At 38.6% G+C, this 26,993-nt stretch overlaps 1 protein-coding gene and 1 non-coding gene across 2 annotated transcripts in view; both read left to right on the plus strand.

Moving 5' to 3' along the window:
* Positions 1-26,354, plus strand: part of Chsy1 (chondroitin sulfate synthase 1) — an 84,419-nt gene extending 58,065 nt beyond the window's left edge. The window contains exon 3 of the mRNA XM_046435918.2: positions 23,437-26,354. Coding sequence (XP_046291874.1) covers positions 23,437-25,026 — 1,590 coding nt within the window. The 3' untranslated portion in view covers positions 25,027-26,354. The remainder of the gene's footprint in view (positions 1-23,436) is intronic.
* On the plus strand, positions 11,797-11,903 carry LOC124089522 (U6 spliceosomal RNA). Its single transcript, XR_006850767.1, has one exon. It is a non-coding gene; the product is annotated as a U6 spliceosomal RNA (small nuclear RNA).
* Positions 26,355-26,993: the final 639 nt, after the last annotated feature.

The raw sequence follows: 26,993 nt of genomic DNA on the forward strand, positions 1-26,993 counted from the left end.
TCATCTATCCATCCAGTGACTCACAGCTGCAGCCCTTGCTAAAATTTAGTTCTTCTAACTTAGTGCATTCCTGTCTACCTTCTTCACCTGCCCAGAAGCCTACAGGAAGAGAGCCCCCCACTTGTCCATCCAACAAGTGAGTCAGATTAGCTGCAAAAAGACACAAAGGAGTTAGACCAGGGCTGCTGCCTACCAACTTGCTTCCTGTTCTTAATGTCTGTATCTGTCTCTGTCTCTCTCTCTCCCTTCCCCCTCCCCCCTCCTTTTTTTTTTTTTTTTGGTGGGTCTTGCTATGTTGTCTGGGCTGGTCCCGAACTTCTGGGCTCAAGTAGTCATCCTGCCTCAGCCTCCTGAGTAGCTGGGGCTATAGGTGTGTCCCACTGCACCTGGCTTATGTATCCTTTCTATTCTACTCTTTTGACCTCCACCTTGGTCCATAGGATTTGAGATGGTACCTCCTGCCATAGCACCTTCATGTTGATATTCATGGAAGGTTGGGGAACAGTAGGAATAGATGATCCTTTCTTCAAATACAGGCCTTGTTATATAAAGAATATAGTATTTTTGCTGGGAACTTGTGTGAGCATCCCAGATGCTGCTGCTATGTGACTGTTGTAGAGAATCTGTAAGAACAGTTACAGAAATTTGATCTTTCTTCATCTCCTTCATCCCCTTCTTCCTCTTTATATCCCTATTGGCACACCCTGGAAAGGCAGGGAGTATAGGGTATTGTATGACAGAAGATGCCCAGACCCTGCTGAGACAGGGAAAGACTGAGTCTTGGAGAAAGGATTTACACAGGGAGGCTGATGTGGCATGTACAGCTGGGGAGAACCTGCTGGCCCAGCCACAGTGCTACCATAGCGTCAGACCTAGCTAGAATGGGGTGGGGCAGCCAGGTGTTCTTATCAAAGAACATCCTACTTCAGAACAGCCTTTGAGCTATCTTGAAACAGTCCTCTTAATCTTACTCATATTAATAATTCACCCTAAATTGTAATCTTTGCTTAGCCTGAATTGAGACAAGCTTGGTCAAGAGACTTGCTTAGGGACACACAGCCTATGAGAAGCAAAGCAGGTGCCAGCTGTTTAGGCTCTGCATTGTATTTACAGTCATATTATGTCTGATGGGACCACACACCCAAGTGACTTTGTTTATAGCTAGTGTTTTTGTATAAAAACTTCTCTTACATTCTACTTTGATACTCATAAGACCAAAAATTTTTAAAATGATTTCTAGAAGTAAACTGATTCATGAAATGACTACATATAGTGACTTTTGTCTTATTCAGCCTACATTGTCGTCTTGTGCCTCAGTGATCATGAGTATATGGAATTTTAAAAATGTATACTTATTTTATGCTATCATAGGGTATCACCTAACTTTATTTAACTGGTGGGTATTCACAAAATATCTGTTGTGCAAATTGAATTGTATGAAAGGATTTTCTATTTCTTGTACCTTATATAGAATGACGCTTCTAGAGCTTTGTTACTCTCATATATTCTGGTACAGCTGTAATGCTGGTTAGACACAGGGATGAAATGAACTGGGGCTGTTTGTGGTCTTCGAGGGTTCTATTTTAGGGAGTGATGTCTGTTTTTAGTTTCTCCAAACTGCCTTTTATGCACAAGACCAAAGTAGGATGAATGTATACCACAAAGTAAGTCCACGCAGAACTTCATGCATCATTTTTTCTGTTTCTAGTGTTACTTCCAGTGTTTTCATTTAATTTGAATAAAATGTACTTAATTTTTAGAGGACTAACATAAAACTTTAATTTTAAATGACCTTTTAAAAATTTTATTTTTAATTGTGGTAAAATATACACAGTAGCTTGGTATAGTAGTGTACACCTGTAATTCTAGCTATTTGGGAAACTGAGGCAGGAGGATCACAAGTTTGAGGCCAGCCTGGGCAACTTAGCAAGACCCTATCTCAAATAAAAGACCTGGGGAAATATAGCTCAGTGCTTGCCTAGCCTCTCAAGGGTTCAGTTCCCAGTACCCTCCCCACTCAAGTATATATACATGTACATACACTATATATTTATCAGCTTTTCATTGCTGTGACTAGAATATCCCTCAATAACTTAGAGGAGGAAAAGTTATTTGGCTCACAGTTTCAGAGGTTCAGTTCATGGTCAGCCAACTCCAAATTAAAGCAGAACACCATAGCAGAAAGGTGTGGTGGAGAGCTGCTCAAATGTGACAGCCAAGAAGCAGAGTGTGAAGAACCAGGAACAAAATTCAAATCTCAAGACACACCTCCAGTGTTCCACTTCCTCCAGCCACATCCTGCTTGCCTACAGTTGCTATCCAGTTAGCCCATCCAAATTATTAGTCCACCGAATTGATTAATCCAGTGATCAGATCACACCTGTCATAATCTAATCATTTCACCTCCTGCATTAATATAGGAGCTTTTGGGGAAACACTTCATATCCAAACTGTAACATACATGTAACGCAATATTTGCCATCTTAACCACTTATTTTGTTTATTTGTTTTGTGGTACAGGATTGAGCCCAGGGGTGCTTTACCACTGAGCTACAGCCCCCCCCAGCCCTTCCTTTTAATTTTGAGACAGGATCTTGCTGAGTTGCTTGGGGTCTTATTAATATGCTGTGAATGGCCTCAAATTTGCAATCCTCCTGCCTTAGTCTCCCAAGTTGTTGGGATTACATTCATGCGCCCCACTCTTAACCACTTTTAAGTGCACAGTTTAGTAGTATTAAGTGCATTACATTGTTGTGAGACTAATCTCTAGAACTTTTTAAAATCTGAAATTACTTTTTTAAAGTAAGATATTCTATTAGAATTGGAAAAGTAGGAAGCCAGAGGCATAGCACTGACAGATGCCACAAGTGTTTTGGTGTCAGGGAGTCACGACCACTCAAGCACGGTGGCTTGGCATCAGGGAGCTGAAGAGCAAGGAGAAGCTGAGCTCTGGATGGGAATGTGGATTGCTTGGCGGGGCGGGGGGAACTACATTTTGGAATGTGGTTCAGTTCAGCCAAGTCTGCTCATGTCCAAAGGCTCTAGATCAGGAATCAGTAGGCTTTTTCTGTAAAGGGCCAAATGGTAAATATTTTTACAGTCTATGGTTTCAGTCCTAGCCATTCAGCTCAGCCTTTAGTGCAAAAGCAGCTTTCGACAGTAACTGATTTAAGTGAGCTGTGGGCATCGAGTGCCAACCCCTGCTCTAGCTGGGCATAATATTTTTGATCTTGAATCTGTAACCCCTGGCTGTTTCTTTATCAAGGAAACCACTTTCTTAGAGCTCATTTTCTCCTCTGTAAAGTGGGAACAATACCTATAATAACCAGGGATAGGACATAATTACATGAAATATTATGTAAAATGCTGCTCAGAAAGTAGAAGTAACTATTGCAGTTTTTTTGTGAAATGTCATTCTTGGGTGATATTTAAGCTGTAGATTGTTCTTAGGCCTCTGTTTTAAATTCAATAGCAAATTTATAACTTGCATGACTTAGGAAAGGGCGAAACAGCTACCTACAGCAGACACTTGAGAAATACAGTGGAGATAGATGTTAATTTCTCTAGCCTGTAACAGGGTAGCTGTTCCAGGATGATGTGGACTTCACAGTCGTTGAGAGATCCAGGTTCTTCCATTTTGCTTCACTGCCATCTTCTGTAGCATTGTCCTTGATGAAGATGGATCACATGATTACTATGCTGAGGTTATAGCCCTAGAGAGACGATGGGGGACATATCACTTCCACTCACACTCCGCAGGAAAGGACTTGTGTATATGGTCATACCTCTAACTTGACAGAAGGTCAGACAGCTGGAGTCAGGCCACAGTTTGTCAACACAGAAAAAGGAGGACAGATCTCATGAGGTCACACTCTGTGTCCTATGGTGAATCCCAAGTAGCCTGTTCTCTTGTAGACTGGATTTTTCTTTCTCAAGTTACAAGTGTAAGTTCACTTTTGGAATTCAAGGCAATGGACCAGGTTCAGAAGGTTAAGAAATATAATTGCACAATGCAGTGTAATTGGCTTTTAAGTTAAAAAGCTCCTTATTTGATATCAAATTAGACTTTCAACAAACATTTTCCATTGGCTAGAGTCCTTGGTTGTTAGAAATTGGTAATCAGTATATTCTATTTGTAATTTTGGTTTTATGTGTGCTATATTACAATTTACTATTATATTCATTTATAATTTAACATATCAATGCCGTAATTTGAGGTATCCTTAGATACTTAACCTAAATTCTTCCTGGAAAATCATTCTGGCTATACAATAGATATAACCACTTGGGAGTACTCTTGAAATACGGTATAAAGTAACATAGCAATTCAGATGAGAAAGTTTCTCTTGGGGTGTCTACCCTTATTAAAGCCACATGTTGTGGGTTTCCCTGCCATAATTCTTGAGTTTGGGTATGCATTTGTGATTAGACTTATATTTGAGGGACATAGGAATGCCTTGTCATTAGTTATCAATGTTTAACCTTAGCTCAACAGAAGGAACATAGTAACGAGCTTACAGTCAGTTTTTTCAATATTTTGAATGAAAATCTCAAATTGGATAATGCTACCTTCTTTCATGAAATAGAGCAACATTTGTGACTCATGAATATTTGCATAGATAACATACTTGGAAGTGATTTATGTAAAACAGTAAAACAAAGACTGAAATAGTTAAACATGCTTTGTTTCTTTTTATTCTAGGATTATGCCTATAGTTCATGTGAATTGCTAGGGTCATATACAACTAATGTAGTATATTGTGTGTTTGACTAAGACATTTGGAAAGAAAACAAGGGATTTAAATTATGGCTTTACTGCTTATGTTGGCTAATTGTTCTGTAGTGTACTTTCTTAGGTATGTTTCTTAATATGGAATACCACTTGATAACATTAGGGTCATGGCTAATTGTTGTGGTTTTTCTTAGTTATTTTAACATTAATTGTACCCTAAGGTAGTAACAGTGGTTAGCCCTGAGCAGTAAGAATGGAGTTTATATATATGTATATGTATATCCTCTCCGAATTTTTCTGTTTCTGCCCATGAATGAATAACCTCTCCCAACACACATCCTTTTTTGCATGGGCACAGTTCCATCTGACACCTGTTCATATAAATGGGGCATAAGAAAATGCCCATCAGGAGACTGGGAAAGAAGAAGAAGAAGAAAGGGGTCTTCATTTCTTCTAGTATAACTCATGAGGGTTAGGAATATTCCCACTGTTCAGTTAGCATATGCTTATGAGCATCTTATTTTCCTGAAATAGCTAACATTACTGATAAATAAAATCAAGTTATTTATATATACTTTTATTTTTATATTTATACATAACATATTAGCTAAAAAGAGGCTAATGACAATTGTACTTTTAGTCTCAGTTGACACATGACTTATTGCTTTGCCATTAGCCTTTAAGTTTCCTATCTCACTTCCATGAATTTTTTTTGTTCTCGTAGCTTATAAATTTTATTATCTCTTTCTTGGGTTGATCCTGATTGATAAATAGAATAACTTGATTTTATTTATCAGTAATGTTAGCTATTTCAGGAAAATAAGATGCTCAGAAGTATAGTTATTACTCTGACATATTTATAAATATGCATATATTGTATACTTTACAGGGAGTATAATTAGTTTTGCATCTGAATGAATTATTTTACAAATATAAGAGTAGGATTTTTTTTGAGGGGGGGTAGTGCTGGGGATTGAACCTAGGGCCTTGTGCATGCAAATTAAGCACTCTGCCAACTGAGCTATATCTCCAGCCCTTCACAGTAGGATTTTAAGTGTCTCCTCTTTTTCCCAGTATTTTATTTAATTTATTTTTTTATAGTCAAACAGGCATTTTAGTTTTTTTCTTTTTTTAATTGATTTTATTTTTTAAATACATGACAATGGAATGCATTGCAATTCTTATTACACATATAGAACACAATTTTTCATATCTCTGTTTATATATAAAGTATGTTCACACCAATTCATGTCTTCATACATGTACTTTCTTTTCCCATTTATTTTTATAATGAATGTATGTATTAGCCTTCTGCTACTGTAACAAAATACCTGAAATAATCAACTTAATAAGGGCTTTATTTTTGTTTCAATCCAAGGTCACTTGGTCCTGTTGCTTTTGACCTGTGATACACACAGTACATCATGGTGGGAGCTTGTGGCAGAGGAGGCCTATTCACTTCATGGTGGCCTGGAGGCAAAAAGAGATAGGGGAAGGGGTCAGGGTCCTGATATCCCCTTGAGGGTATGTCCCCCATGACTAAAGACTTCCCACTAGGCCCCACTTCTTAAAAGTTCCACCACCTCCCAGTAGTGCTAAGAGATGGGGACCAAGCTTTAGCACTGTGAACCTATGGGGAACATTCCAGAGCCATACCATGGTAATATATATTGCTTTATATGATAAAAAAAGATTTAAAAATAGTAATCACAAGTGACATAGCTATTTCTACAAGAAGACACTTTAAGAATCACATGGTTTATGGGTGTAGGCTTATAAAAATGCTGTTTGTAAGACTATCTTTTGTTCATTATCTCCCCTTTTATTTTCTTGTAGCCAGTCCTTCTTATAAGACACATCTTCCGGAATCTGTTCAAAACTCTAAATAAAAAAGTAGATAAGAGCCGGGCATGGTGATGAATGCCTGTAATCCCAGCAGCTCAGGAGGCTAAGGCAGGAAGATGACAAGTTTAAAACCAGCCTCAACAATTTAGCAAGACCCTGTCTCTAATTAAATTATGTATATATTTTAAAGGGCTGGGAAACCCCCCCCAAAATTGAAATCGAAATGTTTTCTCTGATATGTGGATGTTAACTCACAATAAGCAGGGGATGGGGGCAGAGGTGGGGTAGAAGTTCAGTGGATTAGACAAAGGGGAAGGAAGGGGGAATGGGAATAGGAAAGGCAGTAGAATGAATCTGTCATAACTTTCCTGTGTTCATATATGAATACATGACCAGTGTAACTCCATGTCATGTACAACCACAAGAATGGGAATGTATACTCCATGTATGTATAATATGTCAAAATACATTCTATTGTCATTTTTAAAAGAACAAATAAAAATTACTTAAAAAGTAGTTAACATCTTGTCCTTTTGGCCTCCTTTTCAGAAGTACATTCTTGAAAATAGAATTTGACATTTTAAGACACCACTGTTTATCCTCCTACCTTTTGTGGCTTCACCGTCATCCTTTCCCAACCAAACCCACACAGAGTCAAAGTCAGGGCTTGGGATTTAATTTAGAAATGGAGGCAAGGTTAGAAAGTGGGATTGTTCAGGGACTTAGAGGTAATCATGTGTATCAGTGATTCTATTCCAGGTGGGAGCAAGAAGTATTGGCTGTAATAGATTAAATGCTTCTGTATTTGCTTAGAAGCAGCTTTCTCATTCTTTTCCTTTTAGCACTTAATTATTATATAACTTTATTTAATGGTGCAGAATATCAAATATGAAACAAGGAATATAGGGGCAACATTGATGGCAAGATAGTTGTTCTGGCTATATAATTCAGAACTAAAATTAATTTATAAGTTGATTTATAATTTAAATTGCAATAATGAAGTGTCATTTTGAAATTCTTTTAAAGTGTTGCCTGGCCTACTGCACTGTTTCTCAGGTGAGGGACCCCTACAAAATGTATGGGCACATTTGAATAGAATAAGAAACAGAGGAGTAGACATGTTTAGTTGAGAGAGGTTTGCCTTGAATGAACTTTTTAATTGTTTCCTTTCAGTTTATAGTACTTGGCAGTCTGTGTGTTAATGTAAATAATAAAGCATAATTTACCATTCTTTATTTTTCTAATTTAAAGATTACTTAACTCCACTACTTCTAGTAATGACTTTCCTGTGGAAGACTTAGTAACAACATGCAAAGGGCCCTAGGAAAAGCACTTAGTGCTTTTGAGTTACTCCACTTTCATGAAATGCCTCTGGATCCTACTGTGTTCTGGTGTCAGGCCAAGATGGCACAGCTGACTGCTTGTACCCAAGGAGAGAGTAAGTGGGCACAAGGGAGGTGTAAATGTGCTCTGTGATAGTCCTTCCTTTCCTGGTACCCTATGTTGCTGAGACATGGTGCTCTCACCTACTCACAAAACAAAAATGACTGCAGCATCATTTCCACAACCAAGAGAGTGTGTTTTCTTAAGAAGTGAAGGTTCTTGAAGATGCACATCATCCTAGTATGGAAGATCATCTTCCTTTATTGCCAGGACTATGTGGGTTGTGTACACATTAAATGGGAGACTCTTCAGCTCTACTGATTACCTTTATGCTTTTTCCAACCTAAATTTTGTTCTATGGAACTCTTATGCTTGTTCAGAAATTTTTAAGTAGTCTTTCTAGCATCATTATTGATTGAACCACTAAAGTACATGGGTGAAAAAAAAAAAAAAATAAAGTACATGGGTGCATATGTGTGTGCATGAACTGGAGCCTCCCCATAAGCCTGTACAGAGAGATGGCCACAGGACCTAGAGTTTGGAAGTTGAATCTAGCTGCATTTACAGTAAGGAGCATCCGTCTGCCCTCAGTGCTCCTTGCACAGAATAATGGTGTCATTATCTGTTTAAGAAATGAATGTTCCCAGCTATTAAACATTGGACAGTCATGGAAATACCTTAGAATTTCATCTAGTCTATGCATGTTAAGTGTTTGCTGCAGCTCATTGATGTTATAAAATCACACAGATTGTTAGCGATGGGGAAGCAGTAATAAACCTTTTTTTTTTAATCAGATTCCTTTCAAGGGTTAAAGAGTTAGTGACAATTCAAAACAGATTACCTAATATTTACCTAAAGGAAGATTATGTCGAATGATTATTCAGGTGAAGTAGTAGGTTATTTTGGAAATGTAAGATGATCATTCATTTAGTATACTTGGTAACATTCTGTCCTTAGGGTAAATGTTTATCAAGGGCATCTGTTTTGTGCCAGGGTCTGCTAAGTGTTGGAGCTACAGAAATCATATGTGAGACCTCAAGAGACTTCAAGGAACTTCAGTCTGGTAGAGCAGATAGGGAAAGATAGTGTAATTTCTGAGAATTCTAGGGCATCCTCTTTTGAGGATGCTTTTCCTCTTGCATCTGTCTGAAAATATTGATTATCTGTATTCTAAAGTCTCATTCTTATAGCTCTAGTTGCCTTATTTGTTGGGAGTGGGAGTTGGGATGGAGGGCGACAAGATGTGCCTGTCTTGCCTTAGGCCAGTTTGTCCACTTGCCTTATTTGTTGGGAGTGGGAGTTGGGATGGAGGGCGACAAGATGTACCTGTCTTGCCTTAGGCCAAGAATGGGGGAGGTAAAATTAAGGAGAATGTAGTTCCCTGCTATCCTGTCTCCACACATGCACAGCTTCCCCCAGTATAGATATTCTTTGACAAAGTGGACCTTTGTTAAAATCGGTGAAGCTACTTTGGACACATTGCTCAGAGTCCACAGTTTATATTGGACAAATTTTTTTGCTGTTGTACAGTCTATGAACTTGGACAAATTTCCATTGTACTATCATACAGAGTAGTTTTATTGCTTTAAATATCTCTGTGAGCTGCCTTTTCACCCTTCTTTTCTCCTTAACCCCTGGCAACCAATGTTTTTAAAGGTATTAAGGATTGAACCCTGGGTGAGTGAGTGCTCTACCACTGAGCTGTCCCCAGCACCACGCCCCCCACACTTTTCTTTTGAGACAGGTTCTTGCTGAGTTTCCTGGGATGGTCTCAGCCTGTGATCCTCCCAGCCTCAGCCTCTAAAGTATCCAGAATCACAGGCATGTGCCCCCATGCCTGGCCTAACCACTGATCCTTTTTACTATTTCCATAGTTTCCTTTTCAAATTGGCTTCTTTCACTTAGTAATATATATATAAACTTATGTTTCCTCTTTGTCTTTTTATAATTTAGTAGCTCATTTGTTTTTAATGCTGAATACTATTCCATCATCTAAATGAACCACAGTTTGTTTATCTATTTACCTAGTGGAGGACATGGTTGTTTCTGCTATAAACATCCATGAGCATATTATCAGCTTCTTTGGGGAAATACTAAGGAGTCAACTTCTGGATTGTATAGTATGTTTAGTTATGTAAAGACCTACCAAACTCTTCCAAAGTGACTGTCATTTTGCATTTTCACCAGTAATGAATGAGTTTCTGTTGCTGCATACCCTCTGCAGCATTTGGTTCTGGATTTAGGCCATTCTTACAAGGTGTATAGTGTATCCCATTGTTGTTTCGAATTGCATTTCCCTAATGACACAGGATGTTTTTGCATATCCTCATTTGCTACATGTATATCTTTTGGTGATGTGTGTCTTAAGATCATTTGCCACTTTTTAATTGGGTTTCTTGTTTTCTTAATGAGTTTTAGGAATTTTTTGTATATTTTATATATAAATAAGATTTATTTGCCTAATAAGTCTATGTGAATATTTGATCTGTGACTTGTCTTCTCTTGTGACATGTCTTTTGCATTGTCAGTGAAACGCAGTTTATCAGTTCATTCTTTCATGGATTCTGTATTTTGTGTTACATCTAAAAAGTCACTGCCAAACCCAAAGTCATCTAAACTTTCTCCTGTATTGTGCTTTGATTTTGTTGTTTTGGCTTTTATGTTTAGGTTTGTGATCCATTTGGGTTTAATTTTTGTGAAGAGTCCTAGCTCTGGGTCTCGATTCTTTTTTTCTTTTCCTTTCCTTTTTCCTTCTCCCTCCCTCCATCCTTCCTTCCTTCCTTTCTTTCTCTCTCTCTCTCTTCCTCTATTTCTCTTTCCTTCTTTCTTGATACGTGAGTATCCAGTTGTTCCAGCTGCTTTTGTTGACAAAGCCTATCTTTTTGTTGTAGTTGTATGTTTGCATATGCCTATGTTGGTTGCCTGTATTTTGAAAACTAATTGTATTTTTTTCTCTGGGAATTTAATACTGTAAATATAAAGCTTTAATAGCTCTCTTTACCACCACCTCCCTACTCTTTGTTTTGCCCATAACTCTCTCTAGCCAGATTTTTTTTGTGATCTTTTTGATAGAAAACTTTTAAGAACTGGTGCCTTGGAGTAATAACTGTGAAATGAGAATTCCCCCTCAGACTTGTCTTGTACTGAAGATGACAGATGTTGGAGACCTTAACTCTTGAGCTTACCTTATATCTCTGGTGGGTTGTCCTAACTTAACTCACTAGGCTTTAGCGATCCAAATTCTTTTGAATCTTTAGATATTTTTTGTTTTGTTTGTTTATTTTTTGATAAATACTGTAAGTTAAAATACCATAGTGTGTCTTTATGTAGAATTGGAGTTTACAACAGATCAAGTATAAATAAAAACAAAAATTATAGAAGGAAATGAACTTGTAGGCTATATTTGACTCATACAGTTATTTTGGCTTTGTGTCCCCCACCCCTTTCCACCCTTCTTTGTCTCTCTCTCCAAATTTGAACTGAGTACTAACACTTATAAGAGACTTTCCACACACAGCTGGACTTCTAACTTCCCTTCGGTCTGACAGCACCAGCCCTCTATTACTGTATCCTCACTCCCCCACTCATCCCTTCTGGCTTACACCTGACTTGCTTGGGTAAGTTTGGCTTTAGTTTACTTTTGTTTTGACTTGTTTTTGGTGATCTCCTAGACTAGAGCTTAAATCAGTCATATGGAGATGTTCTGGGTCAAGTGTGACATTCGTACCTTTTCCCATATTGACCTTAGTTAGGACAGTGCTGGAAGAGGATAAGTGGAGGCTAGTGGGACTGGATCCTAGGGCTAGAGGGGAATGGGTTTTAAAAATATGGCTTTAGTGCTCGCTTCGGCAGCACATATACTAAAATTGGAACGATACAGAGAAGATTAGCATGGCCCCTGCGCAAGGATGACACGCAAATTCATGAAGCGTTCATATTTTTAAGATAGCCCATTTCAAAGAAATGTTAATGAAGTCCTTCCTGCCCAGATTACTTCTTTGGCCCACCTGTGTCGCACGCCTCGGGCCTTCCAACCTACATTCCATCACTGAAAGAACTATAAAAAGGGGAAACAACCCGCACTTCCACGGATTCCACCTCTTGGGTCCCCTTCTTCCTCTGGGAGAAGTCTTTTCTGCTGTCCTTTAATAAACTTCTAATTTCTACTCTGAAAAAAAAAAAATGGCTTTAAAGAAAAGGCCCTTCCTAGCAGGTCCAGGGCCAGAAAATGATTCTGCTCCCTGCCTGCTCTGTTGAGTTCATGCTTATGTGTTCTCTGTACACGGCCTTTCGAATTCTCACTGCTTTTCACATGAGAGTTTAGTGAGTATTTGGCACTTTATCTGTATAGGAGTTCTGCATATATTCATTCTACATAACACTGCCATATCTGCTACTTTATCTATTTGGTTTGGGGGATATGTGCAGAATTAAAAAAACAAAAACAGTGTTGTCCAGAGAGCTCAACTAACCAACTGCCCTAAAATCAGGCACATATAAGAAACAAAATAGAAATTTGTTTGCGGTACTGAGGATTAAACCTAGGGCCTTGTACGTGCTAGTGCTCTACCAGTGACCTATGCCCCCAGCCCTTTTTATTTTATTTTGGAAAAGGTCTCTATAAGTTGCCCAGGCTGGCCTCAAACTTGTGATCCTCCTGCCTCAGCCTCCTAAGTAGCTGGGGTTACAGGATGGGCCTCCGTTCCTGGTGAGAGATGGGAATTTAGGTGCAGTTTTCCTGCTACTCAAAATGTTTGTGTCCTATCTTGCCCATACTCATTTATTCAAACCAGGGAATGTCCACTTGCAAAATCCTATTTCAGTTTGGTCACTTTGCTAATATTATCTTATGCAGAAGCTTTAAATTACTACCAGCAGCTTTTATTTAACTTTGCCAAGATCAGTTCTCAGTTGCTTTGAAATGGGCCATGCTTTTCTTGACAGTGTTTAGATTTCAGAATTGGACACTGACCATTCAAGACTCATTTATATAGTTCTCATTTTTTAGCATAGAGCCTGAGTTTAATTCCCTTGAAAAATTTAGTTTTTATGAATGGAGTTTTTAAAATACAAAATACTGACTCCTTGAACTTAATTGGATGAAAATTGGCAAATCCTATGCGAAACATAATTAGGAGAAACCTCATAGGATTGTGTGGGATAACCATATGTCACGAGAGCTAGGGACAGCACAGTTTCTGTTGGTGGTCAGCCTAATTATTAGCAGACCCCCACTTTCATCTCAGAAGTTTTTACTTTGGACAGTAAATTTTCTAGAGGCCCCACCTGTAGGTAATATGAGAATGTTAATTTAAATATTTAAACTTTTGTGACTCTGGCTATTAAAACTACCTGATCTGTTGACATATAGGCAACTTATATTTTCTTTAAACCAGCTTTCAGAACAAAAGGATGAGAAAACAAATTCCTTGGAATGAATTGAAACACTGCATATGCACATTTGAATTAGGAGTTGTTGATCTGGGGATCTGGGGCTGCCATAGTCTGTTGATGTGAAGGAACTGTCTATCTAATGAAAGACTGTAATGTAAACTGTAATGGGGAAGGACAAGACCTAATGAGAATGTTGGCATTCATTGCAGAAGACAGAAAGCACATTTGCTATTGAAGACCATAGAAAGTATTTGTTAAGGAAGATTAGATGTGGGTGGTTCAAGGCTATTCCCAGCTGGTCTACTAGTTCCTGGGAATAGCATGACCTTGGGAATAGCATGACCTCTCAGATTTACCATAGAATGACTCAGCGTCCTATAGTATTTCACTAAGGGATATGGCTTTCCCAGAGTCAAAAGATTATGGAGGTATTTCTTAGAACAAAGAATAAGGACTGTTTGGACACTGGAAATTAAACAATCTTTCCTACTATCCTATTTTAGAAAGTTTTTTCAAGTAGTTTTTTTTTTTTTAAGTATTTTTTTAGTTGTGTATGGACTCAATGCCTTTATTTGTTTTTATGTGATGCTAGGATCGAACCCAGTGCCTCACACTTATGAGGCAAGTGCTCTACCACTGAGCTACAACTCCAGCCCCTAATTTTGTTATTTTTTAATGTGAGGAATACCTATTTGCATCAACTTGTGTTTTCTTCTGTTAACTGTTTTACAATCTTGTAAACAATATGCCAAATTATAGATGATCCAATTACCTGGTGATAATAAACTTTCTAAAATTCTCAAGTTGATATTATTCAGAATATCCTTTATAACTAGCTATTACATATTTGTTGTTCCTGGAGTTATAAAATTAACTGTTGAAAATCTCATATCCTTAACCTTTTATTTTGTGGGCTAGAAACATCCCAGGGATATGTTGTTACCTTTTAATGCTCCCCATGTAGTTTTACTCCATGATGTGAGCTTTTAATGCTGCAGCTTCAGCCAAGTCAGGAGTAGTGGGCAGAAGGTGTGACTTCAGAGTACACATACATTTGGTAGTAGCATAAAATCAGTAAATATCTTCATACAGCCTTATTTCTTTTTAACATTTCTTCTTGAAATTGTTTTATTTAAACTTTCTTCTAGAGAAATAATAGTTTATTTCTATTACCAGAAAATTGCTAAAATTTTGATATAGTCATACAGTTATACTTCTTGAGAGTTGAGGGTTTCATCTTCTGAATCCAGGAAATTGCCTGGAGTCCAGAAATTAAATCTCCCCTGCATCTTTACTTGCTTAATGAGGTACCTTGGGGTGAGCATTGAGTTAGCCATAATATGAGGGAAAGAGAGAAAATGGATAAAATATCTTGATCAATCATTTCTCATTACAGTTTCTATGACCACATAGTTTAATTTCATCTCACCCACAGGATGCCTTGTTAAATACAGTCAGGTGTTTTTGTTTTGTTTTGTTTTTGGTACCAGGGATTGAACCCAAAGGTGCTTAATCACTGAACCATATCCCCAACCCTTTTTATTTTTTATATTTTATTTTGAAACAGGATCTTACTAAGTTACTTAGGGCCTTGCTGAGTTGCTGAGGCTGGTTTTGAACTTAAGATCCTCCAGCCTCAGCCTCCCAAGCTGTGTCGTTTTCAGAAATTACAAGTAATTACTGAGTTCTTTTCTAACTTGGTTTTAATATATCATTGGCATTTTTGCTTTGAATTATATTTTTTAATCCTTGTTCTTAATTTTGAAGATGATTATGTTTTTCTCAAAGAAAATCTTTCTCTGAAATCTGAAGAGTCTATTTCATTTTTCCCTTGTCCTCTCTCATCTCATCATATTCCACCACCAGAGCCATTCATGATGAGGGTTTGTACAGAATTGAGGGGGTAGTTAAATGCACTAATTGCCTGAAGGTGCTGCTTGAAGCCAGTGTAGGCAGCTTGTGGTGTGGTTGTCAGTGTGGTTTATGGGAGGTGCAGATCCTGACGTGTCACATCATATCTACTCACTGTTCTTAGTCCATTCCCATTAGCTACTTTTAGAAAGCCTGCTCTTTCATTTACATTAAGATTTTTCTTAAGACCAGTACACATGTGTGTTCTGTTCATTCTTTCTTTATCTTTGTTTTGTAGCAGTGGTAGTAGGTATAGGAAATAAATTCTTTGAGACTGTATGAGCCACTAGCCAGTCTGGGTATAGCATTGGCCTTAAGTTTCTCCAGCGTTCCTCCCCACCCCTGCTTATTTTTGTCTTGCAACAGACTTCTTATTCGTTTTTTTTTTCTGTCAAACTTTTGGATTTTAGCCAAAAGGTCTTTTCAACAACTTTATTGTAATTTAAAATTCTCATTCTGTTTTAAGGCTTCCATAAACCTGTATAAATGCTTTTCTCCATATTGATGTGCTTAGCATATATACTATTTCAGGTGAAGCCTACCTAGACTCCAGTCATTGTAAAAGTAATCCCCATAGGCAGCCTCTAAAACATTTTGAAAAATATGTTCCTGAAAATGTTTGGGGACATGGTGTTCTTGTAAGTGTATAAGAGGTAATCAGTCATACAGAGAAGATTTGACACCCACCATGCGTGCATTCTACAGACGCTTCCCATTGGAGCCTGCCTTCCACACCTTGTGTGTTGATAGCTAAGAGTAAAATGGGCAGTCCAAAAAGAAGAAGAAGAAGAAAAGAAAAAAAACAATAACATTATTTGTCTAATTTCTTTTTTTCTTTAAATGTGCTTCTGACTTTTATTTCTTGGTCAGAAGAGCTGAGCCTTTTCACCATTTGTTATTATTTCTTTCTTTTTTTTAAAAAAATATTTTTTTTAAGTTATAGTTGGACATAATACCTTTGTTTTATTTATTTATTTATTTATTTATTTATTTATTTTTATATGGTGCTGAGGATCAAACCCAGTGCCTTTCACGTGCTAGGCAAGCGTTCTACCACTGAGCCACAACCCCAGCCCCCATTTGTTATTTTCTAGGTATGATATATCATGTCAGTCCTCACAGCTGTTTAACATTGAAATTATTCAACAATTTCTTAATATTTCTATGCTTAAAGGCTTAACCCTTCATTATTGATCTGTCAAATGTATATTGAGCATCTTATGAACATGTCAGGCACTGAGCTGTATCTGAAGATGAAGTTGGTAACCATCAAAGCCTAGTCCGTGCTGGTCTGCTGTGAAACACTTTTCATGAGACTTCCTTACAGGGTCATCTTGGATTGTGCACCCCTCATTTCCTTGTTGTCATCTTCCCAGATTTGTGCCCTATAGGGGCATATCCTTCAGCAGCTTCCTGGGAAAACTGGAACGCAAGATAAATCTGAGCCCTTGAATATTCTGAAAATCTCTCTCTTGTCTCTTTTCCCCTGATGTTTGGGAAGAGAATTGTACATTAAGGATGATTTTCATTCCTTCCACTTTTTAAGGCATTGTTTTTTAGTGTCCTGCAGTGTTGTCTTATGTCCAGTGCTATTCCAGTTTCTGAGTCTTTGGCAGTTTTTAGATTGTTTTTCCTACTGAGTACTTAAGAGTTTAACCCAGGCATGAGGGTCCTTAAAATCATGTATCAGTTTTTTATATTGTTGTTTTCTCTTTATCTTGAACTCTTTAACTGTCTGAAGATTCTTGGTATTGATATGTTTTTAAGAGTGAAGTATTAAAAAAGCTGACTGGGGGCTTTGTAGGTGAAGTTTTAGTTTTTCAAATTGCTGTCTTGGCTATAATTATCCAACATTTTGATTAACGTTTTGTTGGAGGACTACAGTTCTATGGGACTACTTTATTGATCCAGAAAAGACTCTACCAGATTCCTGCTTGACATGGGGAATAGGGTTATGAGTGCTGGAGGGAGTGGGGAGATGAGGTCTGGGGTCCTTTCTGCAAAATTCCAGAGACTTTCATTCCCTCCATTGAGTCTTATACCTTATAACAACATAGATGCTCATGTTTGATTTCTGGAGAAACAACTTTAGAGTTACATGCTTTAGCAAGACGGTAACCGCAAAGAAGTGGGAAAATACTTGTACACAGTTGTATTTAGGAATACCTACTGTAAATGTTGAAATGTCCACTTTTTGTTATTTGTCAATCCTGATTTAGTTACAGTAACTGGTAGACAATCACCTATCACAAGGTGACCAGCACTTGCTGGGTAGGTTCTTGCTCTGGAGGTGTGAGCTGCCTGGGAAATGAAAAGTCTGAAGTAATTAGTAAGAAATAAGAGCCAGAGCCAGAAATTAGATATAAAAAGGGGAGCACCTGATAGGTCTACCAATCCTGATAGGAGCTGGAACTGAACAACTGAAAAATGGCCCCACTTCTTAATATTTAAGGGGGAGTACATCAAAGGCAGGGATAAGTTTTCAGTGAGCGGAGTCTTGGTTCAGTGTGGCAGAGGTCTTGTAGTAAACAGGTTGATTGGCATTTTGGGAAGCCACACCCATCTCCAAGAGGTTGTGTGGCTCCCTCTGGTCACCCCATCTCAGGTGCTGTGCTGAACTTAAGGTGGAGATAGGTAGGACGCCACATGAATCAAGCATTCTCAAACCAGCAGGGTTGCCACTGGGAGTTCCTGATACCGCAGGGCTTTCCTGCCTGATGACATCAACATCACTTTAGTTCATGCACACGGCTCAGTTCACATAAGGGTCATGGATGGCTTCCAGCAGTCACCCATGCATTTTGTCAGAAGCCTCATCATCTCAGTGGTAGAATCCTAACTTGGAGCATCTCTGAAGATGTTGGGTATCTCCTGCTTCCTCCCATTGTCCACGTACAGTGGTCACGAGGGAGGGGGAAGGGAATTTGGGGATCTACTTCTAGTTTCCCTGCATTCAATAGAGGGCCTTGCCCCTCCCTCTCATAGTCAGGTCTTTCTGGGGTTCACACAAGTGGTTGGCTTTCTCCTCAGAGCAGAGAGTGAGATTTCATCTTCTCTCACTTTCCATGTCCTCAAGTTGTGAGAGCATTTTTATATGTTCTGTCTCCTCTTGGTCCATTCTCTTGGCCCCTAGGGTTTATTCCTTTTATATTTCTTTATTCTCTTTTTAGAGGTGTTTGGGAAATGAGAATAGAAAAATCATGTGAGTTCTGCCACTCCTGTTTTAGCCAGAAGTCTTTGATTTATATTCTCAGTGTACCATTTTTACTAATGTGTTGAGAATGAAGACTGAGGCATGACCCAGTGGGGCCTGAGGAAAGAGCGGGTCTGAGATGCAAGGGAAATGGAATTGACAGCACAGGCTGTCTGCTGAGCAGGGGAAGGAATAGCACCTGCCTTTCTCACCCTTTTCATCCATATTTTTTATTGGTGCATTAAAATTATACATATGGTGGGATTCATTGTTACATCTTTGTACATGTACATGATAAAACAATATAATTTGGCTAGTATCATCCCCTAGTGTTTCCCCTTTGCCTGTTCTCCTCCCTTCCCCTGGTCCCCCTTCTACTTTACTGATCTTCCTTTGATTTTCATGGGATTCCTTAACCCCCTTTTCTATTCCGTGTTCCTCTCTGGCTTCCACAAATGAGAGAAAAGATATGAACCTTGACTTTCTGAGTTTGGTTTATTTCATTCAAGGTTTTCAAGTTCCATCCATTTTCCTGAAAATGATATAATTTCATTCTTCTTCATGGCAAAATAAAGCTCTATTGTATATGTACACCACATTTTCTTTATCCATTCATCCATTGATGGACACCTCAGCTGCATAGTTTGGCTGTTGTGAATTGTGCTGCTGTAAGCATGGGTATGCATGTATCACTATCGTGTGATGACTTTAATTCTTTAGGATTAATATTGAAGAGTGGTACAGCTGGGTCACCTGGTGCTTCCATTCCTAGTTTTTGAGGAACCTTCGTACTGATTTCCATGGTAGTTGTACTAAATTTCAGTCCTGCCAACAGTGTAAGAGTGCTTCTTTCTCTCCATGTCCTTTCCAGCATTTATTCTTTGTATTCTTGTTTACTGCTATTTTAACTGGAGTGAAATGAAATCTCAGTGTAGTTTTGATTTGCACTTTCCTAATTGCTAAAGATATTAGCAATTTCAAGTATTTGTTGGCCATTTTTTTCTTTTGAGAAGTGTCTGTGCCCATTTATTAATTGAGTCATTGGAGGGGTTTTTGAGTTCTTTATGTAGTCTGGATATTAATTCTCTGTCAGAACAGTTGCTAGCAAAGGCTTTTCTCCCGTTCTGTGGAGTCTGTCTTCAGATACTTGTCTCCTTTGCTTTGCAGAAGTTTTTAAATTTGATGTCATTTCATTTATTAACTTGGCATTATTTCCTGAGCTGTAGGGGTCCAATTGAGAAAGTCATTGCCTGTGCTGAAGTGTTGACCCTGCTTTTTCTTCTAGGAGTTGCATAGTTTCTGGTCTAATTCCTAGCTCTCTGATCCATTTTTTAAAAATATTTTTTTAGTTGTAGTTAGACACAAATCTTTTATTTTATTTATTTATTTTTATGTGGTGCTGAGGATCAAACCCAGTGCCATGCATGTGCTAGGCAAATGCTCTACTGCTGAGCCACAACCCCAGCCCCCCCATTTTTAAAGATATTTATTTTTTAGTTGTAGTTGGACACAATATCTTTAATTAATTAATGTATTTTTATGTGGTGCTGAGGATGGAACCCAGGGCCTCACCTGTGCTAGGCGATCACTCTACTGTTGAGCCACAACCCCAGCCCTCTCTGATCCATTTTGAGTTGACTTTTGTTAAGGGTGAGAGGTAAGGGTTTAGTCTTCTTCTTCTACATATGGACAACCAGCTTTCCCAGCACTATTTGTTAAAAAGTCTGTTTTCTCCAATGTATGTTTTTGGCACCTTTGTCAAAGTTCACTCTATCTGTGTGGGTTTGTCTCTGGGTCTTCTATTCTGTATCTTTGGTTTATATGTCTGTTTGTATGCTTGTACCATGCAGTTTTTGTTACTGTAGCTCTGTAGTATAATTTGAAGTCAAGTGTTGTGATACATCCAAGCATTGCTTTTTTTGGGTGGGGGTGGGGGGTGCTTAGAATTGCATTAGCTATGCTGGGTCTTTTATTCTTCCAAAGAATTTTAGGATTGTTTTTTTATAGTTCTGTGAAGAATGTCATTGGTGTTTTGATGGGGATTACATTGAATATGTATGTTTTTTCGTAATCTGACCTTTTTAGCATATCAATTCTGCCCATTCATGACATGAGAGATCTTTCCATCTTCCTGTATCTTCTTCAGTTTCTTTCTTCATTGTCATATAGTTTTCCTTGTAGAGGTCTTTCACCTTTCACCTCCTTGGTTAGATTTATTCCTAGGATTTTTGTTTGTTTATTTGTTTTGAGGGTATTTTCACCTAGTTTTGGAAAACCATATAGATGGTTGAATGTTTATATCCTTGGAAATGAGGGGGCAGTGAGGGCTTTCAAAAAATTCTATAGTTCTTCACATTCATTGTCAAAAATTGGATATTATAATCAGTTGAAATAGAAATAACATAATTTAAACAAATATATAAGGTCTCTAGCTTCCCACTTCTACAGTAGTTCCTGTACTAGTCCCCAGTTCTGGAGGATTTAGGCCCATACTACTCTTCCCTGGGGTGGAGCTTTCCTTACGTGGCAGTGCCCTTGGTGGCAGCTTGAAGTCTGATGGTTCAGTTACCTGGTTCCTGTGACATAGGACGAATGGTTTCTCAGAGTTGGGAAGCAGCTATTCAGAGGCTTCCCTTTACTTTTAGGGTTTATAGGATTGTGAAATGACTGTGTTTCTTTTAGCACCTGCAGAGAAGTTTCCCAAACTTTTGTTGTGAATCCTCAGATTATACTTGGTTTCCACCTTGTAGCCCCACAGTGTGCACTCAGCAGCCAGCCAAACTGGAAAATGAGCAAGTAGTAAAGGTGTTTTCAACAGAGAGTTCATGCAGCGTCTTCTGTTGTGACTCACATAAGGAGCAAAGTGGAAAGAAAGATTATGGTGATCATTAAATTGTATAATGGGATATTTATCTTATTATTTTTTTAAACTGGGGATTGAGGTACATCCCCGGCCTTTTTATTTTATTTATTTATTTAGACAGTGTTTTGCTGAGTTGCTGAGGCTGGCCTCAAACTTGCTATCATTCTGCCTCAACCTTCTGAGTTGCCAGAATTACAGGAGTGCACCACTGTGCCCGGCTGTTTTAATGTTGTTTTTATCAGTTACCTTCAATTTGCCCCAACCATCCAGGGTTTGAAGAAGGGCTTTAAAACAAAGATTTGTTTTTCTCCCCTGTAGTTACAGTACGTAGAAGAAGAGGTACACAAGTGTATAACAAGTGTCTGCTGCCACTCTACCATGAGTAGCATTGAGCAAACTGCTGGCTGTATGGGGGTGGGTCCTGAATTGTGTCTCAATTCCTCTTAACACACAAAAGTCACAATTGGTGTTTGTCCTGTTAGGATAAGTAAGATCTGTTTCTCCTTTCAAATCTTGTATTTCTTTTTTAAAAGAACAAAAATTGGATTGCCTTTTCTAATTAATTATAAAATTCAACACTGACTTTAGTGGATAATTCCATGAATATGTTCACATGTGGATCATGATGTGGAAGCAGTCAGAAACAATGGTACACTTTGGAGGGCACTGCAACCCAAGTCTGATCCCTGCACCAGACTTCATGAGTGTTTGGAAGGGGAAGAATCAGCATTTATCAGACACAGTTTGTGTAGGTGCTTGGAGCCCACCACACAGCTGGTAGATCCTTGAGCTCTCTTTTTTATTTTAAGCCATTCTTTGGAAGTATTCCCCTTCTTACTCCTATTGTTTGTATTTATTGGTAAATTATAGTATTCTGTATTAAAAGAAAACGGAATGTAGTAGCTAATTTGTATTTTTCTGTTATTATGATCATAGCAGGGAAAAAAAGAATAAAAAATATGACTGCCCAAAGGCAGATCAACTGGTCAGCCCAAATCCATATTATACATATCCAGAGTTAGTTTATAACATGAATAAAAAACTGAATCACAGAGGGAAAAAAGGCAGGCTTAACTTACCTGATACCAACTTCTAATGGTGTTTTTCTCCTTTTTTGAGGGGAAGTGGTAGAATTTTATTCACTCCAGAAGACTCTGAAAAAATTCATCATCTCCTTAACTGAATGTCCTGAAGAATTAAGCCCTTTCTAATTTGAACACAGGCCCCATGTTGGCTGCTGGCCCTTAAGCTTATGTTCCCCCCAAAATTTGTGTCTTTGGATGCAAGAAGAGTTTGGCCCCATGCATACTGCACCCTTCCCAATGGGTCAGCATTTCCTGAGCTCCCAGGCCTGTGAGTGCTGGAGACCATGCTGAGCAAGCAGGCAGACATGGAGAGTGTTTTCAAATCACACCTACTTTCAGAGACCATGCAGAACCTTCTTTCACCCTGAAAACATATTCTCACCCCCCCCCCCCGCCCCGCAGCAATAGGTTTTGTGAGGCTCTCTTGGCTCTCCTGCTCCTTTAGGAATCAATTAGGTTTATTCCTGCACATGGGTGGCTGGCTGCACGGCCTACTCTGCTGGTCTTCAGTGAGTGTGACTTGTTCTTTGGAGCGTGTCTTGTGCTTAGTGGGACCAAAAGTGGCATTCTTTCCAGACACATTTACTTAGTAACTGCAATCTCAAGTTTACACTTTTTACTTTTTTTTAATATCTTTACTTATTTACTTTTATGTGGTGCTGAGGATTGAACCCAGTGCCCAGACATATGAGGCAGGTGCTCTACCACTGAGTTACAGCCCAAGCCCCTCAAGTTTACACTTTTTCTTTATGGGAAAAACTTTTCATGATTCTGCCTGCAAAATTATATTGGCCAACTCTAGTTGTTAAGTCTTATTTCTTTAAGCAGTTTATGTCTGTTAACTCTTCTAATCTCATTCGGCTGTTGTTAATTGGGCTTTATCTAGGTCCATCTGTGTGCTCTTGCCTATCTAGAAGGATTTCTAATATTTAGATTTTTGTCTTTATACTTACCAGGTGTATAAGAAATTACAAGCATGGAGGGACACTTGGTCATGCAAGACTAAAATTGTAATTATTTTTCTTAACAGATGCAGCAACTTTTTTATGAGAATTATGAACAGAACAAGAAGGGGTACATCAGAGATCTCCATAACAGTAAGATTCACCGAGCTATCACGTTACACCCGAACAAAAACCCACCCTACCAGTACAGACTACACAGTTACATGCTCAGTCGCAAAATTGCTGAGCTGCGTCATCGCACAATACAGCTCCACCGAGAAATTGTCCTGATGAGCAAATACAGTAACACAGAGATTCATAAGGAGGACCTCCAGTTGGGAATACCCCCTTCCTTCATGCGGTTTCAGGCCCGCCAACGAGAAGAGATTCTGGAATGGGAGTTTCTGACTGGGAAGTATTTGTATTCAGCTGCCGATGGTCAGCCCCCCCGGAGAGGAATGGACTCAGCTCAGAGGGAAGCCTTGGATGACATTGTCATGCAGGTGATGGAAATGATCAATGCCAATGCCAAAACCCGGGGGCGCATCATCGACTTCAAGGAGATCCAGTATGGTTACCGCCGTGTGAACCCCATGTACGGGGCAGAATACATTCTGGACCTGCTGCTTCTGTACAAGAAGCACAAAGGTAAGAAGATGACAGTTCCCGTGAGGAGGCACGCATACCTACAGCAGACTTTCAGCAAGATCCAGTTTGTGGAGCATGAGGAACTGGATGCACAGGAGCTGGCCAATAGAATCAATCAGGACTCTGGATCCCTATCCTTCCTCTCCAATTCCCTGAAGAAGCTTGTTCCCTTCCAGCTCCCTGGGTCCAAGAACGAACGCAAAGAGCCCAAAGATAAAAAGATAAATATACTGATCCCTTTGTCTGGACGATTTGATATGTTTGTAAGATTTATGGGAAACTTTGAGAAGACATGTCTCATCCCAAATCAGAACGTCAAACTTGTTGTCCTGCTTTTCAATTCTGATTCCAACCCTGATAAGGCCAAACAAGTTGAACTGATGAGAGATTATCGCATTAAATACCCTAAAGCTGACATGCAGATTTTGCCTGTGTCTGGAGAGTTTTCAAGAGCTCTGGCCCTTGAAGTGGGATCTTCACAGTTTAATAACGAATCTTTGCTCTTCTTCTGTGATGTTGACCTTGTGTTTACTGCCGAATTCCTGCAACGGTGTCGAGCAAATACAGTTTTGGGCCAACAAATATATTTCCCAATCATCTTTAGCCAGTATGATCCAAAGATTGTTTATAGTGGGAAAGTTCCCAGTGACAACCATTTTGCCTTTACTCAAAAAACTGGCTTCTGGAGAAACTATGGGTTTGGCATTACTTGTATTTATAAGGGAGATCTTGTCCGAGTGGGTGGCTTTGATGTTTCCATCCAAGGCTGGGGGCTGGAGGATGTGGACCTCTTCAACAAGGTTGTCCAGGCAGGTTTGAAGACGTTCAGAAGCCAGGAGGTAGGAGTGGTACACATCCACCACCCTGTCTTCTGTGACCCTAATCTGGATCCCAAACAATACAAAATGTGCTTGGGGTCTAAGGCATCAACATATGGGTCCACGCAGCAGTTAGCTGAAATGTGGCTGGAGAAAAACGATCCAAGTTACAGTAAAAGCAATAATAATGGCTCTGCACGGACAGCCTGATGTCCAGCTCTGCTGGAAGGGACATTTTTAATTACCTAATTTATTTTTCAAAAATTTTTGTATGATCAGTTTTTGAAGTCCATACAAGGATATATTTTCCAAGTGGTTTTCTTACATAGGACTCCTTTAAGATTGAGCTTTTTGAACAAAAATGTGATCAATGTTTGCCTTTGAATACATCTTCTTGCTGAACATTATGTAGCAGACCTGCTTAATTCTGACTTGAAATATCCCTGATGAACAAAACCTTTTATGTTTTTTTATATTTCCTTTCCTGGCCCCTTCTCTGCAGTCCTATGGCAGAAAACATGAACATTCCTATGAAGTATTATTATAACAAACAAACAAAAAAACACTGTAACTCTGGTAAATGTTCTATTGTGACTGTTAACCTTGCACAGATTCTACCTTTTGTCTTTTTTTTTACACAAGTTTTTTTTTTAAAGCCATCTCAAGTTCCAGTTGTAAAATAAGTAAATGTGATAATATCTGTATCATTAGCATCAGCATCTTCAGCAAAGCTTTCCAAAGTTGATTATTTCCCCCACACTGGACTCTACCCATCAAGGTCAAGTAGCTTTGACAAGCAAGGGGAGTGAGGACAGCACAGCCAGAGCTGGGGTGGTTCCCGGGATGCCGTGGCCTGAGCAGGCCTGGCACCACATTGTGAGAAGTGTTTGGCATTTCTCTCTTGCTGACCCTTCTCTTTAGAGGGTGAAGTATTAATATTTAGAATGATGAAGAAGAATTACTGTAATAATTCTAATGTATGCAAACTAAACAAACAAAAACACCCTAATGAAAACATGGGGGGAGGTGTATTTGGTTTCTTTCACTTCGTCCTGTCTGTTGTAGAGTTGGTTACTTCATTCTTTAATTACTGTTTGTTTTATCCTTGACATCTGAATACCTTTAATTTATTTAATATCCATTGTTTAGAGTTCTGCCATTTCTTGAGTACCTGTTAGTATTAGTATTTATGTGTACCAGGAGTGTGGTTAGTATGTTTTATTTGCAGTAAACCAATCTCCAAAGATTTCCTTTTGAAGAGATTTTACCCCTTTCTTAATTTTCACATTCCTGTTTTACTAAATATTAAGTGTTCTTGGACAATTTTGGTGCTCATGTGTTTTGGGGACAAAAGTGAAATGACTTTGTCATTACACCAGAATGTTTGTTTTTAACTCACAGATCAAATGTGCCTTAATTTTTTTTTCATTTAGATTTCAAACAGTTGATAGGCTTGCCATTTTAATACACATCATTGGAGATCTGCTTATTTGTAAATAGCCTATTGCTCATTTGGAAAAATAAACCAGTGAACAATATTTTTCTATTGTACTTTTGAAAACCATTTGTTTCATTATTCCTGTTTTAGCTGAAGAATTGTATTACATTTGGAGAGTAAAAAAACTTAAACACAGATTCATAAAGTTTTTTGAGTTATTTGAGGGAAGTATTTCTATGGGCTGCAGTTGGGGAGTGAAATGAAACTCATTTTCAAGTGTCTCTTCCTCTGTTTTTCCTAGAATGGACTCTTCTCCTTTGTTCCTCATCTGCTTGCTAACTCGGTTTTCTCAAAACAGACCAGGCCCTTGTCAGGCTCCACAATACAAGTGCACCTTCCAAGCTCCGTTGAATCTGCATGTTAACGTAGTGCCCCATATGTTTGATTAGTGTTTAACTAGCACTGTGCATATATGTTCTTGGGGTTTTTAGGACCATTCTAGCTAGAAAATAACTTGTATAGAGTTGCTATCTGGTTCAACATTTTTAAAAACTGATCTCTGATGCCAAAGTAGCAAACTTTTGTGGATGAGAATTACACTCCCAGGAGAGAGGTATTTACAGTGTAATGACAGTTAAATCCCAGCATAATGACATCGTGCTCACAGAAAGAATTGCTGTAATTCTGCCTAATTGCCATTTACTCTGTGGGAGTGTTTAGTTTTTTTTCTTGGGAAGAA

The sequence above is a fragment of the Marmota monax genome, unplaced genomic scaffold (genome assembly GCF_021218885.2).
Source record: "Marmota monax isolate L192 unplaced genomic scaffold, Marmota_monax_Labrador192_F-V1.1 WCK01_AAM20220418_F8-fsc00005, whole genome shotgun sequence".
Lineage (NCBI taxonomy): Eukaryota > Metazoa > Chordata > Mammalia > Rodentia > Sciuridae > Marmota > Marmota monax.